Below are 15,087 nucleotides of genomic sequence, written 5' to 3' on the forward strand. Positions count from 1 at the left end.
TACAGGTCCATCAAAGCTGGGACCAAGAGACTGAAAAACAGCTTCTATCTCAAGGCCATCAGACTGCTAAACAGCCATCACTAGCACATCAGAGGCGGCTGCCTATAGACATAGATTAGAAATCACTGACCACTTTTAGAAATGGATCACTAGCCACTTTAATAATGTTCCGTATCTATCATTACTCATCTCATATGTATAAACTGGACTCCACACTATTCTATGTTATCTTAGTCACTATTAAATTGTGTTTACATATTGCATCACCCATCTCATACAGTATGTATTTACTGTATTGCATTGTATACACCACTGACTGTTAAACAGCCACCTCCAGCACATCAGAAGCTGCTGCCTATAGACATAGATTAAAAATCATTGGCCACTTTAAGGAAATGAAACACTAGCCACTTTAATAATGTCTCCATAACTTGCATTACTCATCTCATATGTATAAACTGTACTCTATACTATTTTATGGTATCGAAGTCACTTTAATTGTGTGTAAATATTGCATCACCCATCTCATATGTATATACTGTATTCTATACTATGCCAGTGTATTTTAGTCCAATGCCGCTTTGACATATATGTATATATTCTTAATCCATTCCTTACTTAGATTTACGTGTATTTTGGGTATATGTTGTGAAACTGTTGGATATTACTTGTTAGATATTACTGCACTGTCGGAGCTAGAAGCACAAGCATTTCGCTATACACACAATACCATCTGCTAAACACGTGTATGTGACCAATACTTTTGATTTGAAATGTGCCTAAAAAATGTGTGTTAGTGCCTAATGCTAATCGCTATAGCTAGCTAGCTGGGTAGCTAAATCCACTGAGATAAGGCAAATCTTGCTAGCAAACTGTTGCTCTATTACAGGCTGGTAGCAGTGGGGGAGTATATCAGCATTGTTTGTGCAATTAATACTCTAAAATCTTCATCTGAATGTACCTATCTATTTCAACATAATTAGGGTCCCATGGGAAACACTGTCCAACACTTTGGTTCCTACTCTGCCACAACCATCTCCTCTATTAACTTTTTAATTCGTTGCCATGCCAAACAAAGTTGCATTTCAAGTGCCCACTGTATTCCAACCATAAAATTAGAATGATTATTTTATGTATATGATTACAACAGTCTATCCAAGTGTTTTGGTCTATAATTGCAGGTAAAATCACAATCGCAAGGTTTGGTTCAAAAATCGCAATACATTTATTTTGCCCATAGCGTGCAGCACTACTATAGGATTATTTAACTCCAGAGAGCAATTGATACATAAAATAAGAATGGATGATTCTGTTTATGTAAAACAAGCACCTAGTCCTTGCTCTGGCGTAGTCGGTCGGTGGGAAACCAAGTACTAGTTTTATTAAATTTTTATTTAACCTTTATTTAAATAAAAATAAAACCCGACTAGCATCGCTACTCTGGACGGTTCTGACCTAGAATATATGGACAACTACAAATGCCTAGGTGTCTGGTTAGACTGTAAACTCTCCTTCCAGACTCACATTAAGCGTCTCCAATCCAAAATTAAATCTAGAATCGGCTTCCTATTTTGCAACAAAGCCTTATTCACTCATGCTGCCAAACATACCCTCGTAAAACTGACTATCCTACTGATCCTTGACTTCGGCGATGTCATTTACAAAATAGCCCCCAACACTCTACTCAGCAAACTGGATGTGGTCTATCATAGTGCCATCCATTTTGTCATAAAAGCCCCATATACTACCCACCACTGCAACCTGTATGCTCTCGTTGGTTGGCCCTCACTACATATCCGTAGCCAAACCCACTGGCTCCAGGTCATCTAAAAGTATTTTCTAGGTAAAGCCCCGCCTTATCTCAGCTCACTGGTCACCATAGCAACACCCATCCACCCACCAATATATCACCACCATAGCAACACCCACCCTACTTCAATTCTCGGGTATCGATTGTTGATGCAGACGGTGCACAACCCCTTTAAGTTCCCTATTCGCTCCCTCTCCCCTCCCCTCCCACACCCACACACTGAAATAAAGTTGTTTTTTTACATAACATGGCTATTAACAAGATATCAAAGAAATAGCATGTAAACACATAAGGAAGATTTATATTATGTAGTTACAAAAACTTGTCAAAATAATGGTATTGTGTACAAATCATTAAAATCCAGACAGAAAATATTTACACAAGAAGCAACCTAATATCACACAGTCAAACTCTCATTTCATTTAGTAAGTTCACCATTCTGCCATTCTCATTGTTAAACATCCATTAAACAACACCCACACGCTCCAGCAGGTATATTGCACTGGTCATCCCCAAAGCCAATACTTCCTTTGGCCGCCTTTCCTTTCAGTTCTCTGCTGCCAATGACTGAAACGAATTGCAAAAATCTCTGAAGCTGGAGTCTTATATCTCCCTCTCTAACTTTAAGCATCAGCTGTCAGAGCAGCTTACCGATCACTGTACCTGTACACAGCCCATCTGTAAATAGCACACCCAACTACCTCATCCCCATATTATTACTTACCCTCTTGCTCTTTTTCACCCCAGTATCTCTACTTGCACATCATCATCTGCACATCTATCAATGCAGTATTAATGCTAAATTGTAATTATTTCTCCTCTATGGCCTTTGTATTGCCTACCTCCCTACTCTTCTACATTTGCACACACTGTACATAGATTTTTCTGTTTTTCTTTTCTATTGTGTTATTGACTGTACATTTGTTTATGTGTAACTCTGTGTTGTTGTTTTTGTCGCACTGCTTTGCTTTATCTTGGCCAGGTCGCAGTTGTAAATGAGAACTTGTTCTCAACTGGCCTACCTGGTTAAATAAAGGTGAAATAAAAAATAAAAATATTTTTTTAACTAGGTAAGAACAAGTTTTTATTTACAGTGACAGCCTACCAGGGAACAGTGGGTTAACTGCCTTGTTCAGGGGCAGAATGACAGATTTTTACCTTGTCAGCTCAGGGATTTGATCCAGCAACCTTTCAGTCACTGGCCCAACACTCTAACCACTAGGCTACCTGCCGCCCCAAGTATGCCCTTCCATCTGCACGAATGCTTTTTCCTATTAAACTACAGCAACAAAACAAGTGGAGCTCAAGTTAATGTCACTCTAAAAATCAATTCTGCCTCATTCCTACACGTTCTGGATGTTTATTAATCCCCTTAAATTTGTCCCGGAAAAACAAATAACTAATTGGCGCAAGAAGCTCTTAAGAGCAGCAACTTAGGCCAGTCCTCAAAATACATTATGTCAGTGTACCCTCACACATCATGACCAACACACGCATGGTGAAACTAAACGAGTAAAAGTATTTTTACCTGCCACTGCCTTGATTGCAGTCGGTCTTGCGTAGTCAAAAGGGGCGCTGCGGTTCCCGACTCATTTAAATTAATTGGCTGCAGTTAGGTTTATCTTTATGAATGGCCACAATGGTGGATTACTGAGCTTGAGGCCAAATAATTGTACAACATGTTCTACCGCACATGTCCTATTCATGAAAGAAATGAACCTAGTCTGAGGTCCATTTTTATGCAATGAGAAGCTGAATAATGTTGTTAAAGGGTTGTTTCGTCCTGTATAAGTTGGCCTTCCAGCCTCCTACTAGGAATTGCCGTGATTCAATTTTGGTCTTTCACCAGTGTGCTCTTAGGTCACCACAATGGTTCAGAAAGACCTGAGAGTTTCCAATAAAGGTAATGGGTTTTTCTTCTTCGTCATCTTTTAAAAAGCCAGCTGTCATTCTGTCAATGTTCATATGTGATCCAGTTCTGTTGTCCCACTTGACTAGCTGACTGTTTATGCTGACTATTATAATGCTGTGAGCAGCTTTGTTAGCATTTCATGACTATTTAAAACCCGTTGTCAGCTGTGAGATACAGTAGAAGACAAAGGATCAAAAGACACGTAAGAACCGGCTATAGATTTTCCGATTCTAGATGTTTAAACAACAATGCCCAAGTGTTTTTCTTAACATATGTTAGCTGTGTAATCTGAAGACTTGGAGGAACAGAGGAAATGTTTTCTTCCACCAACATCTCAACAAATAGGGTTCTGATGTGGCGTCGGTTTTTCCCTGAGAACTGGATGCAAGTTTCAAAGTTATTTTTAATTTGTGGATCGTGCCTTTTCATCTTCTAGACGTGAGATAGCTTGAAGTTTGAATTCTTTTTTCTTTATGAAATTAATCTCAGAGAGAGAGAGAGAGAGAGAGGATTGGTGTGTGTGTGTGTCTCTAGCTTTTCACTGGCTCAATTAACTTTTGTTCAACCCTAGAATGAATCTTGTTTGTTCTGGGTACCGACTGACTAAACGTGCTCTGTCATGCATTCTTACCTCTGAGTTCTCCCACAAGAATCCCTGCTCAGTACTATTGTGGTTTTTAAATGATAATTAATTTGGTAATAATTGAATATTTGTTCCAGGCCTTCCCTGCTCTTTGTATCATGCCCTGGGGTGATACGCATGGCACATTGTATAACTTGCAATGCTGTTTTGTAACGTATTTTTTTATAACGTATATTTATATCTTACTGTATTCTGATTGTTCCATCAATAGAACCCTTGAACGCTCTGCATTATTTTTTTCATCCTATGATTCTGTTACACCAATGGAACTCAGTGGAGTCAAGGTTTGTACAACAACTGTAACTGAGAAGGCTTTCAAACTGAATTACAAATGCAGTTGCAGCAACAGCAGTCACCATGCAGTCAAAGAGCACACTGTAAGTAGGCCTGACAGACACTAGAGCTGTTAGATGTAGCGAGACGCACTAGCCTGTGACGAGAGCATGAGGTCATACACTGTATATCCAGTCAATGTTTGTGTGCACGAGGTTAACAGACCATTACAATGTTTCCATGTGAGTGTTTTTGTCCCCTTAGGTAACTTTATGGCTTACTGACAGCAAGCCTTTTCTACAGAAACCACATTGCAGCAACAACTGATGGGAGAGGCAACCAAACTATACAAAAGGAAACTCCTTTTATTATCAACTGCATTTAAATATTTAGTTTGGGTCTCCTACGACATCTTTAAAATGTGATAGATGTAGTTTGGAATATGGAGAGAGATTTTTATTTATTTTGGGGGATTAAGATTGTGTTTATTCTCATAGATTTAATTTCTGGGCATCAAGAAAACAAATGAATGAAATACCAATAAAACAAAGAACTTGACTGACATCATTAGTAGAGTCTAATAATGGAACCAAAATGTTATATCCACACACACACACACACACACCCACACACACACACACACACACACACACACACACACACACACACACACACACACACACACACACACACACACACACACACACACACACACACACACACACACACACACACACACACACACACAAGCTTATCACAGAAAATATAAAAAAGAATTGCTCCCAGAGAATAATTCATTATGACTTCCAATCAGCTGAGACAAAATTATCATCAGTCAGTGAACAGCAAAGCATGTAATCCATCATTTAATCCATCATCTATTGACCACATTTCTTATTAAACTTTAACTAAACAAATCACCTGGGAAAACATGCTGGCATTATCAGATGAGAGTATAATTCTGAAATCTTCTAACCAAACAATAATGTCAAAGCTAAAGAAAGTATAACCTGTATAAGCCACAATGTAGTGTAGAGCTTTAGATGCATATGTAGGCTATACATGTACCCTCATGTGCTGCTGTTGTACCTCAAACCCATTCATAGCCATTGTATATGTAAATATTCAAGGTATTTAGCGCAACGTAAAGTGGAATGTTGGATCAGTGTAGCCGTGCATTCTATCTACTCTAGCAGCATGATATTGGCATGTTGGATTTTCATGAATTCAGATTTGTTCAGGGTGTTCTTTTCTCACATCTGAATTGCAGTATCTTCCCATGCTACCGTGGGCCAGTCTGTTCTGTTGCCATGGCAGTAACAGTGTCTCATCTGTGATTGCATGGCTCTTCTGGTATTATCAAAAGCAGCAGATTGGGCAACACTGGGAATACTTAAATTGCCACTGTTTTTTTCACAGCATGTAAGATTTCTAGGTATATTCAGTAGGTTCCCTCTTATATTGTCTGGTAACTTTCCTTTATTGTGTAGATTCTAAGGCCATACTGAACTGTACATGGTCCTTTCAATTCACATTGTCCTCGAGTGACATTTACGAGACAGCTGTAGTCTATTTATTCATAAATGTTTCACAGCATAATGAGGCTTGGTCCATTCACTATTGACAGACATGCAGGTTTGAAGAACATTTTAAAATACGAAGGAACCACTTTTTGAGTATGTTGGGCCTGAAATCGGGACCACATTTTGTACTTTGAAAATGTGATTCAATAGTCTAGGCCCAAGGCATTCGACTAGTGAAATACTTGGAATTTTTTCCCACTGGTTTCATTGTTCGTTCTATCCTCCAGAGAGACCAGTGAAAGGACAAAGGGGCATCCATTGTTTTGGTTCATGGTCCCTCAATATTTCACTCTGTTATTTTGTATGCATTTGAATTAAATCCAAAGTATATAAATGTGCATAAGGCACATTGATAAGAGCTCTTGAGTCCAACAGAGTATAGCATAATGTCAGCCCCAACATACTCCAAAAGCAGTAGTAGCCGATGATGTCAGGTTAGCAAGATGGCGCCGACAGAGACAGTACATTGTTAGCCCTGAAAACCTTGTGTTATTACATACAGCCATGAAGAACTATTGGATATAAGAGCGACGTCAGCTTACCAACATTACGACCAGGAATACGACTTTCCCAAAGAGGATCCTTTGTTCGGACCACCACCCAGGACATTGGATCTAATCCCAGAGATCTAATCTCTGACCCAAAACAACTTCACCGCAGAAGAGGTAGACGGAGCGGCCTCCTGGTCAGACTTCGAATGCGTGCACACCACCCACCGCTTCCGAGTATATTACTTGCCAATGTCCAGTCTCTAGACAACAAGGTGGACAAAATTATGGCAAGGGTTGCCTTCCAGAGAGACAGAGATTGTATCAGAGAGATTGTAACATTGTCTGTTTCATGGAAACAGCTCTCTCGGGATATGTTGTCGGAGTTGGTACAGCCACCGGGTTTCTTCGTGTCGCAGCGACAGAAATAAACATTTCTCTGGGAAGAAGAAGGGCGGGAGTGCATGCTTCATGATTAACGACTCATGGGGTAATCATAACAACATACAGGAACTCAAGTCCTTCTGTTCACCTGACCTAGAATTCCTTAAAATCAAATGCCGTTTTATTATATTATCTCCCAAGAGAATTCTCGTCAGTTATTGTCATAGCTGTGTATATCCCCCCTCAAGCAGATACCACGACGGCCCTCAAGGAACTTCACTGGACTCTATGTAAACTGGAAACCATTTATACTGAAGCTGCATTTATTATTTATTTTATTTATTTAGCTCCTTTGCACCCCATTATTTCTATTTCTACTTTGCACTTTCTTCTACTACAAATCTACCATTCCAGTGTTTTACTTGCTATATTGTATTTACTTTGCCACCATGGCCTTTTTTGCCTTTACCTCCCTTATCTCACCTCATTTGCTCACATTGTATATAGACGTATTTTTGTACTGTATTATTGACTGTATGTTTGTTTTACTCCATGTGTAACTCTGTGTTGTTGTATGTTGTCGAACTGCTTTGCTTTATCTTGGCCAGGTCGCAATTGTAAATGAGAACTTGTTTTCAACTTGCCTACCTGGTTAAATAAAGGTGAAATAAATAAATTAAATAAAATTGTGGCTGGGGATTTTAACAAAGCAAATTTGAGAACGAGGCTACCTAAATTCTATCAACATATCGATTGCAGCACTCGCGTGGACAATACACTGGACCACTGCTACTCTAACTTCCATGATGCATACAAGGCCCTCCCACTCCCCCGTTCTCAGAGCATGCGCAGACCAGCTGGCTGGTGTGTTTACGGACAAATTCAATTGCTCCATATCCCAGTCTGCTGTCCCCACATGCTTCTAGATGGCCACCATTGTTCCTGTACCCAAGAAGGCAAAGATAACTGAACTAAATGACTATCGCCCCGTAGCACTCACTTCTGTCATAATGAAGTGCTTTGAAGGCTAGTCAAGGATCATATCACCACCACTTTACCTGCCACCCTAGACCAACTTCAGTTTGCATATCGCCCCATCAGGTCAACAGACACAATGCAATCTTCATCACACTGCACACTGCTCTATCCCATCTGGACAAGAGGAATACCTATGTAAGAATGCTGTTTATTGACTACAGCTCAGCATTCAACACCATAGTACCCTCCAAGCTCATCATTAAGCTTGAGGCCCTGGGTCTCAACCCCGCCCTGTGCAATTATGTCCTGGACTTTCTGACGGGCCGCCCCCAGGTGGTGAAGGTCGGAAACAACATCTCCACTTCGCTGATCCTCAACACTGGGGCCCCACAAGGGTGTGTGCTCAGCCCCCTCCTGTACTCCCTGTTCACCCATGACTTCGGAGCCATGCATGCCTCCAACTCAATCATCAAGTTTGCAGACAACACAACAGTAGTGGGCTTGATTACCAACAAAGACGAGACAGCCTACAGGGAGGAAGTGAGCGCACTCGGAGTCTGGTGTCAGGAAAACAACCTCTCACTCAACGTCAACAAAACAAAGGAGATGATTGTGGACTTCCAGGAAACAGCAGAGGGAGCACCCCCCCTATCCACATCGACGGGACAGTAGTGGAGAAGGGGGAAAGTTTTAAGTTCCTCGGCGTACACATCACAGACAAACTGAAATTGTCCACCCACACAGAAAGTGTGGTGAAGAAGTTGCAACAGTGCCTCTTCAACCTCAGGAGGCTGAAGAAATGTGGCTTGTCACCTAAAAACCTGACAAACGTTTACAGATGCACAATTGAGAGCATCCTGTCGGGCTGTATCATCGCCTGGTACGGCAACTGCACTCCCCTAAACCGCAAGGCTCTCCAGAGGGCGGTGCGGTCTGCACAACGCATCACCGGGGGCAAACTACCTGCCCTCCAGGACACCTACAGCACCCAATGCCATAGGAAGGCCAAATAGATCATCAAGGTCATCAACCACCCAAGCCACTGCCTGTTCACCCCGCTATCATCCAGAAGGCGAGGTCAGTACAGGTGCATCAAAGCTGGGACCGAGAGACTGAAAAACAGCTTCTATCTCAAGGCCATCAGACTGTTAAACAGAAATCACTAACTCAGAGAGGCTGCTGTCTACATACACACTCAAATCATTGACCACTTTAATAAATGGATCACTAGTCACTTTAAATAATGCCACTTTAACAATGTTTACATTACTCATCTCATATGTATATACTGTATCTTATACCATTTATTGCATCTTTCCTATGCCGCTCGGCCATCACTCATCCATATATTTATATTTACATGTACATATTCTTATTCCATCCGCTTAGATTTGTGTGTATTAGGTAGTTGTTGTGGAATTGTTAGATACTTGTTAGATATTACTGCACTGTCGGAACTAGAAGCACAAGCATTTCTCTACACTCGCATTAATATCTGCTAACCATGTGTATGTGACCAATAAAATGTGATTTCATTTGATGAATGTAATATGATTGGTTATGGCATCTAGCCATAACCAGCCCCACAATTAAACTGCATCTACAGTGGGGGAAAAAAGTATTTGATCCTGTAACGGCTTCGGTAGTCGGGTAGGAGGAATGAGGCGCAGGAAGCAGCGAACACAGGGAGTGGTGTTTTTAATAACACAGGATAAACAAAAGTTCCCAACCATAGGGAATAAAATACAAAATAGACGACCAGGTAAAGCCGACGAACAACACGTCGTCACTGGACACAAATTAATCCCGCACAAACAACAGACGGGCCAGCTAAATACCCCCTCTAATAGCTAATTGGCCACAGGTGCCCAAAACCAAAAAAAGGGAAAACCTAAAAGGGATCGGTAGTAGCTAATAGGCCGGTGACAACGACCGCCGAGCACCACCCGAGCAGGAGGGGGCGCCACCGTCGGTGGGAATCGTGACAGTACCCCCCTCCTGACGCGCGGCTCCCGCAGCGCGCCGACACCGGCCTCGAGGTCGACCCGGAGGGCGAGGCGCAGGGCGATCCGGACGGAGGTGGTGGAAATCCCTCAACATAGATGGGTCCAGGACGTCCTCCGCCGGCACCCAGCACCTCTCATCCGGGCCATACCCCTCCCAGTCCACGAGGTACTGCAGGCCCCTCGCCCAGCGTCTTGAGTCCAGAATGGCCCGAATGCTGTACGCCGGGGACCCCCCGATGTCCAGAGGGGGCGGAGGGACCTCCGGCACCTCATTTTCCTGAAGGGGACCAGCTACCACCGGCCTGAGGAGAGACACATGAAACGAGGGGTTAATGCGGTAATAGGAAGGGAGTTGCAACCGATAACACACCTCGTTTATCCTCCTCAGGACTTTGAAGGGCCCCACACACTGCGGCCCCAGCTTCCGGCAGGGCACGCGGTGGGGCAGGTTCCGGGTCGAGAGCCAGACCCTGTCTCCCGGTGCGAACACGGGCGCCTCACTGCGGTGGCGGTCAGCACTCCTCTTCTGCCGCGCACTGGCCTCCTTTAGTGAGTCCTGGACGGCTCTCCAGGTCTCCTTGGAGTGCTGGACCCAGTCCTCCACCGCAGGAGCCTCGGTCTGGCTCCGGTGCCATGGTGCAGGACCGGCTGGTAACCTAACACACAATGAAAGGGTGATATGTTAGTAGAGGAGTGGCGAAGTGAGTTCTGGGCTAATTCAGCCCAGGGAATATACCTCGCCCACTCCCCTGGCCGGTCCTGGCAATACGACCTCAGGAACCTGCCCACCTCCTGGTTCACCCGCTCCGCCTGCCCATTGCTCTCGGGGTGATAACCGGAGGTCAAACTGACCGAGACCCCCAGCCGCTCCATAAACGCTCTCCAGACCCTGGATGTGAACTGGGAACCTCGATCAGAGACAATGTCCTCCGGCACCCCGTAGTGCCGGAAGACGTGGGTAAATAGGGCATCCGCAGTCTGCAGGGCCGTAGGGAGACCGGGCAATGGGAGGAGACGGCAGGACTTAGAGAACCGATCCACAACCACCAGAATCGCCGTGTTCTGTCAAGAAGTCAATGGACAGGTGCGAACATGGTCGTTGTGGAATGGGGAGGGGCTGTAACTTCCCTCTAGGTAGATGCCTAGGAGCCTTACTCTGGGCACATACCGAACAGGAAGAGACATAGGACCTCACGTCCTTAGCCAAGGTGGGCCACCAGTACTTCCCCCTTAGACTCCGCACTGTCCTCGCCTCACCAGGATGACCCGCAGTAGGTAGCGTGTGTGCCCACCGAATCAAACGATCACGAACACCGAGCGGCACATACATGCGCACCATGGGCACCTGCGCAGGCGCAGGTTCCAACACCAATGCCCGCTCGATGTCCGCGTCCACCTCCCATACCACTGGTGCCACCAGCCTAGACGCTGGCATGATGGGAGTTGGATCGATGGGCCGGTCCTCCATGTCATAGAGAAGGGACAGCGCGTCAGCTTTAGTATTCAGGGAACCCGGTCTATAGGAGATGGTAAACCTAAACCGGGCGAAGAACATGGCCCACCTCGCCTGACGTGGATTCAGTCTCCTCGCTGCCCCGATGTACTCCAGGTTTCGGTGGTCGGTCCAGATGAGAAAAGGGTGCTTAGCCCCCTCAAGCCAGTGCCGCCACACCCTCAGGGCTTTGACCACCGCTAGCAACTCCCTGTCCCCCACATCGTAGTTACGCTCCGCCGAACTGAGCTTCTTCGAAAAGAAAGCGCAGGGGCGGAGTTTCGATGGCGTACCCAAGCGCTGTGATAGCACGGCACCCACCCCAGCCTCGGATGCGTCCACCTCCACTATGAACGCTAAAGACGGGTCCGGGTGCGCCAACACGGGTGCGTCGGTGAACAGCGTCTTCAACTTCTTGAAGGCTCCGTCCGCCTCTGTCGACCATCGCAAACGCACCGGCCCCCCCTTCAGCAGTGAGGTAATGGGAGCCGCTACCTGGCCAAAACCCCGGATAAACCTCCGGTAGTAATTGGCAAAGCCTAAGAACCGCTGCACCTCCTTCACCGTGGTTGGAGTCGGCCAATTACGCATGGCCTTAACGCGGTCACACTCCATCACCACCCCCGTGGTGGAAATGCGATAACCCAGAAAGGAGACGGCTCGTTTGGAAAACTCACACTTCTCAGCCTTAACGTATAGGTCATGCTCCAGCAGTCTACCAAGCACCTTGCGTACCAGGGACACATGCGCGGAGCGGGTGGCGGAATATATCAGAATGTCATCGATATAGACTATCATGCCCTGCCCGTGCAGGTCCCTGAGAATTTCGTCAACAAAGGATTGAAAGACGGCTGGAGCATTTTTCAACCCATACGGCCTGACGAGGTACTCATAATGGCCCGATGTGGTACTAAAGGCGGTTTTCCACTCGTCTCCCTTCTTGATACCAAAACTCTTGAACATGCCTCCTTGGCCAGCTCTCCTGCTATCTCTCTCAGAATGACCTTCTTGATCCTAATCAGTCAGGTTTCAAGACTGGGCATTCAACTGAGACTGCTCTTCTCTGTGTCACGGAGGCTCTCCGCAGTGCTAAAGCTAACTCTCTCTCCTCTGCTCTCATCCTTCTAGACCTATCTGCTGCCTTTGATACTGTGAACCATCAGATCCTCCTCTCCACCCTCTCCGAGTTGGGCATCTCCGGCGCGGCCCACGCTTGGATTGCGTCCTACCTGACAGGTCGCTCCTACCAGGTGGCGTGGCGAGAATCTGTCTCCGCACCATGCGCTCTCACCACTGGTGTCCCCCAGGGCTCTGTTCTAGGCCCTCTCCTATTCTCGCTATACACCAAGTCACTTGGCTCTGTCATATCCTCACATGGTCTCTCCTATCATTGCTATGCAGACGACACACAATTAATCTTCTCCTTTCCCCCTTCTGATAACCAGGCGGCGAATCGCATCTCTGCATGTCTGTCAGACATATCAGTGTGGATGACGGATCACCAGCTCAAGCTGAACCTCGGCAAGACGGAGCTGCTCTTCCTCCCGGGGAAGGACTGCTCGTTCCATGATCTCGCCATCACGGTTGACAACTCCCTTGTGTCCTCCTCCCAGAGTGCTAAGAACCTTGGCGTGATCCTGGACAACACCCTGTCGTTCTCCACTAACATCAAGGCGGTGACCCGATCCTGTAGGTTCATGCTCTACAACATTCGCAGAGTACGACCCTGCCTCACACAGGAAGCGGCGCAGGTCCTAATCCAGGCACTTGTCATCTCCCGTCTGGATTACTGCAACTCGCTGTTGGCTGGGCTCCCTGCCTGTGCCATTAAACCCCTACAACTCATCCAGAACGCCGCAGCCCGTCTGGTGTTCAACCTTCCCAAGTTCTCTCACGTCACCCCGCTCCTCCGCTCTCTCCACTGGCTTCCAGTTGAAGCTCGCATCCGCTACAAGACCATGGTGATTGCCTACGGAGCTGTGAAGGGAACGGCACCTCCATACCTTCAGGCTCTGATCAGGCCCTACACCCAAACAAGGGCACTGCGTTCATCCACCACTGGCCTGCTGGCCCCCCTACCTCTGAGGAAGCACAGTTCCCGCTCAGCCCAGTCAAAACTGTTCGCTGCTCTGGCACCCCAATGGTGGAACAAGCTCCCTCACGACGCAAGGACAGCGGAGTCAATCACCACCTTCCGGAGACACCTGAAACCCCACCTCTTTAAGGAATACCTAGGATAGGATAAAGTAATCCTTCTAACCCCCCCCCCCCCCCCCCCTTAAAAGATTTAGATGCACTATTGTAAAGTGGTTGTTCCACTGGATATCATAAGGTGAATGCACCATTTTGTAAGTCGCTCTGGATAAGAGCGTCTGCTAAATGACTTAAATGTAATGTAATGTAAATGTAATTGATACGCACCAGGTTATACGCGCTCCTGAGATCCAGTTTTGTGAAGAACTGTGCTCCGTGAAATTATTCCACCGCCGTAGCGATGAGAGGTAGTGGGTAACTAAACCCCACCGTGATAGCGTTTAGACCTCGGTAATCAATGCACGGACGCAGACCTCCCTCCTTTTTCTTCACAAAAAAGAAACTCGAGGAAGCGGGTGAGATGGAGGGCCGAATGTACCCCTGTCCCAGGGATTCCGTGACATATGTCTCCATAGCCGCCGTCTCCTCCTGTGACAAGGGGTACACGTGACTCCTGGGAAGCGCAGCGTTAACCTGGAGATCTATCGCACAATCCCCCTGTCGATGAGGTGGTAATTTGGTCGCCCTCTTTTTACAAAAAGCGATCGCCAAATCGGCGTATTCAGGGGGAATGCGCACGGTGGACACCTGGTCTGGTCTATGAGTGCCCTGTCGTTCCACCCCGCCCCAGCAGCCAAGGTCCTGAACTCCAGCGCGAAGTCCTGAGCACTCCTCGTCTCCTGCCTGAGGTGGAACAGCCGTTCACCCGCCGCTCTTCCCTCTGGAGGGTGGTCGAACACGGCCCGAAAGCGGCGGGTGAACTCTGGATAGTGGTCCCTCGTCGAGTCTGGGCTGTTCCAGACCGCATTAGCCCATTCCAGAGCCCGGCCCGTCAGGCAGGAAACGAGGTCACTCACGCACTCCTCTCCTGTGGGAGCAGGTCTGACGGTGGCCAGGTACAGCTCAAGCTGGAGCAAAAACCCCTGGCACCCAGCCGCCGCACCATCGTACTCCCTTGGGAGCGCCAAACGAAGCGCGCCAGAGCCAGACGTAGTGGGAGGCGAAGGTGGCTGTATCGGAGGTGGAGGTGGAGAGAGGATTCCACTTCTCTCCTATCGGTCCATCCTCTCCATCATCTGGTCCATCGCTGATCCGATGCGGTGTAGGACCGTAGTGTGGTGAAGCACACGTTCCTCCATCGAGGGAAGAGGAGTGCCCGCTGCTCCCGCTGATTCCATGCCTTTTTCAGTGGTGCGGGATTCTGTAACAGCTTTGGTAGTCGGGTAGGAGGAATGAGGCGCAGGAAGCAGCGAACACAGGGAGTG

The 15,087-nt window shown here is 46.5% G+C and overlaps 2 protein-coding genes across 2 annotated transcripts in view; both read left to right on the plus strand.

Annotated features, from left to right (window-relative positions):
* The window catches only part of LOC106569349 (acid-sensing ion channel 1C), a 181,585-nt gene that overhangs the window by 14,274 nt on the left and 152,224 nt on the right, over positions 1–15,087 (plus strand). The gene's annotated exons all lie outside the window — the stretch shown is intronic.
* On the plus strand, positions 12,514–13,809 carry LOC145860311 (uncharacterized). The gene is made up of 2 exons (XM_082960668.1): positions 12,514–12,819; positions 13,015–13,809. The coding sequence occupies exon 2, from the start codon at positions 13,060–13,062 to the stop codon at positions 13,807–13,809; it is 750 nt and encodes a 249-aa protein (XP_082816794.1). The 5' UTR covers positions 12,514–12,819; positions 13,015–13,059.

Source organism: Salmo salar, chromosome 14 (genome assembly GCF_965601325.2).
Source record: "Salmo salar chromosome 14, fSalSal1, whole genome shotgun sequence".
Classification (NCBI taxonomy): Eukaryota; Metazoa; Chordata; class Actinopteri; order Salmoniformes; family Salmonidae; genus Salmo; species Salmo salar.

Excerpts from the sequence above, each read along its gene's own strand:
- LOC145860311 (XM_082960668.1), top strand. The coding sequence starts at position 13,060 with ATGACGGATCACCAGCTCAAGCTGAACCTCGGCAAGACGGAGCTGCTC.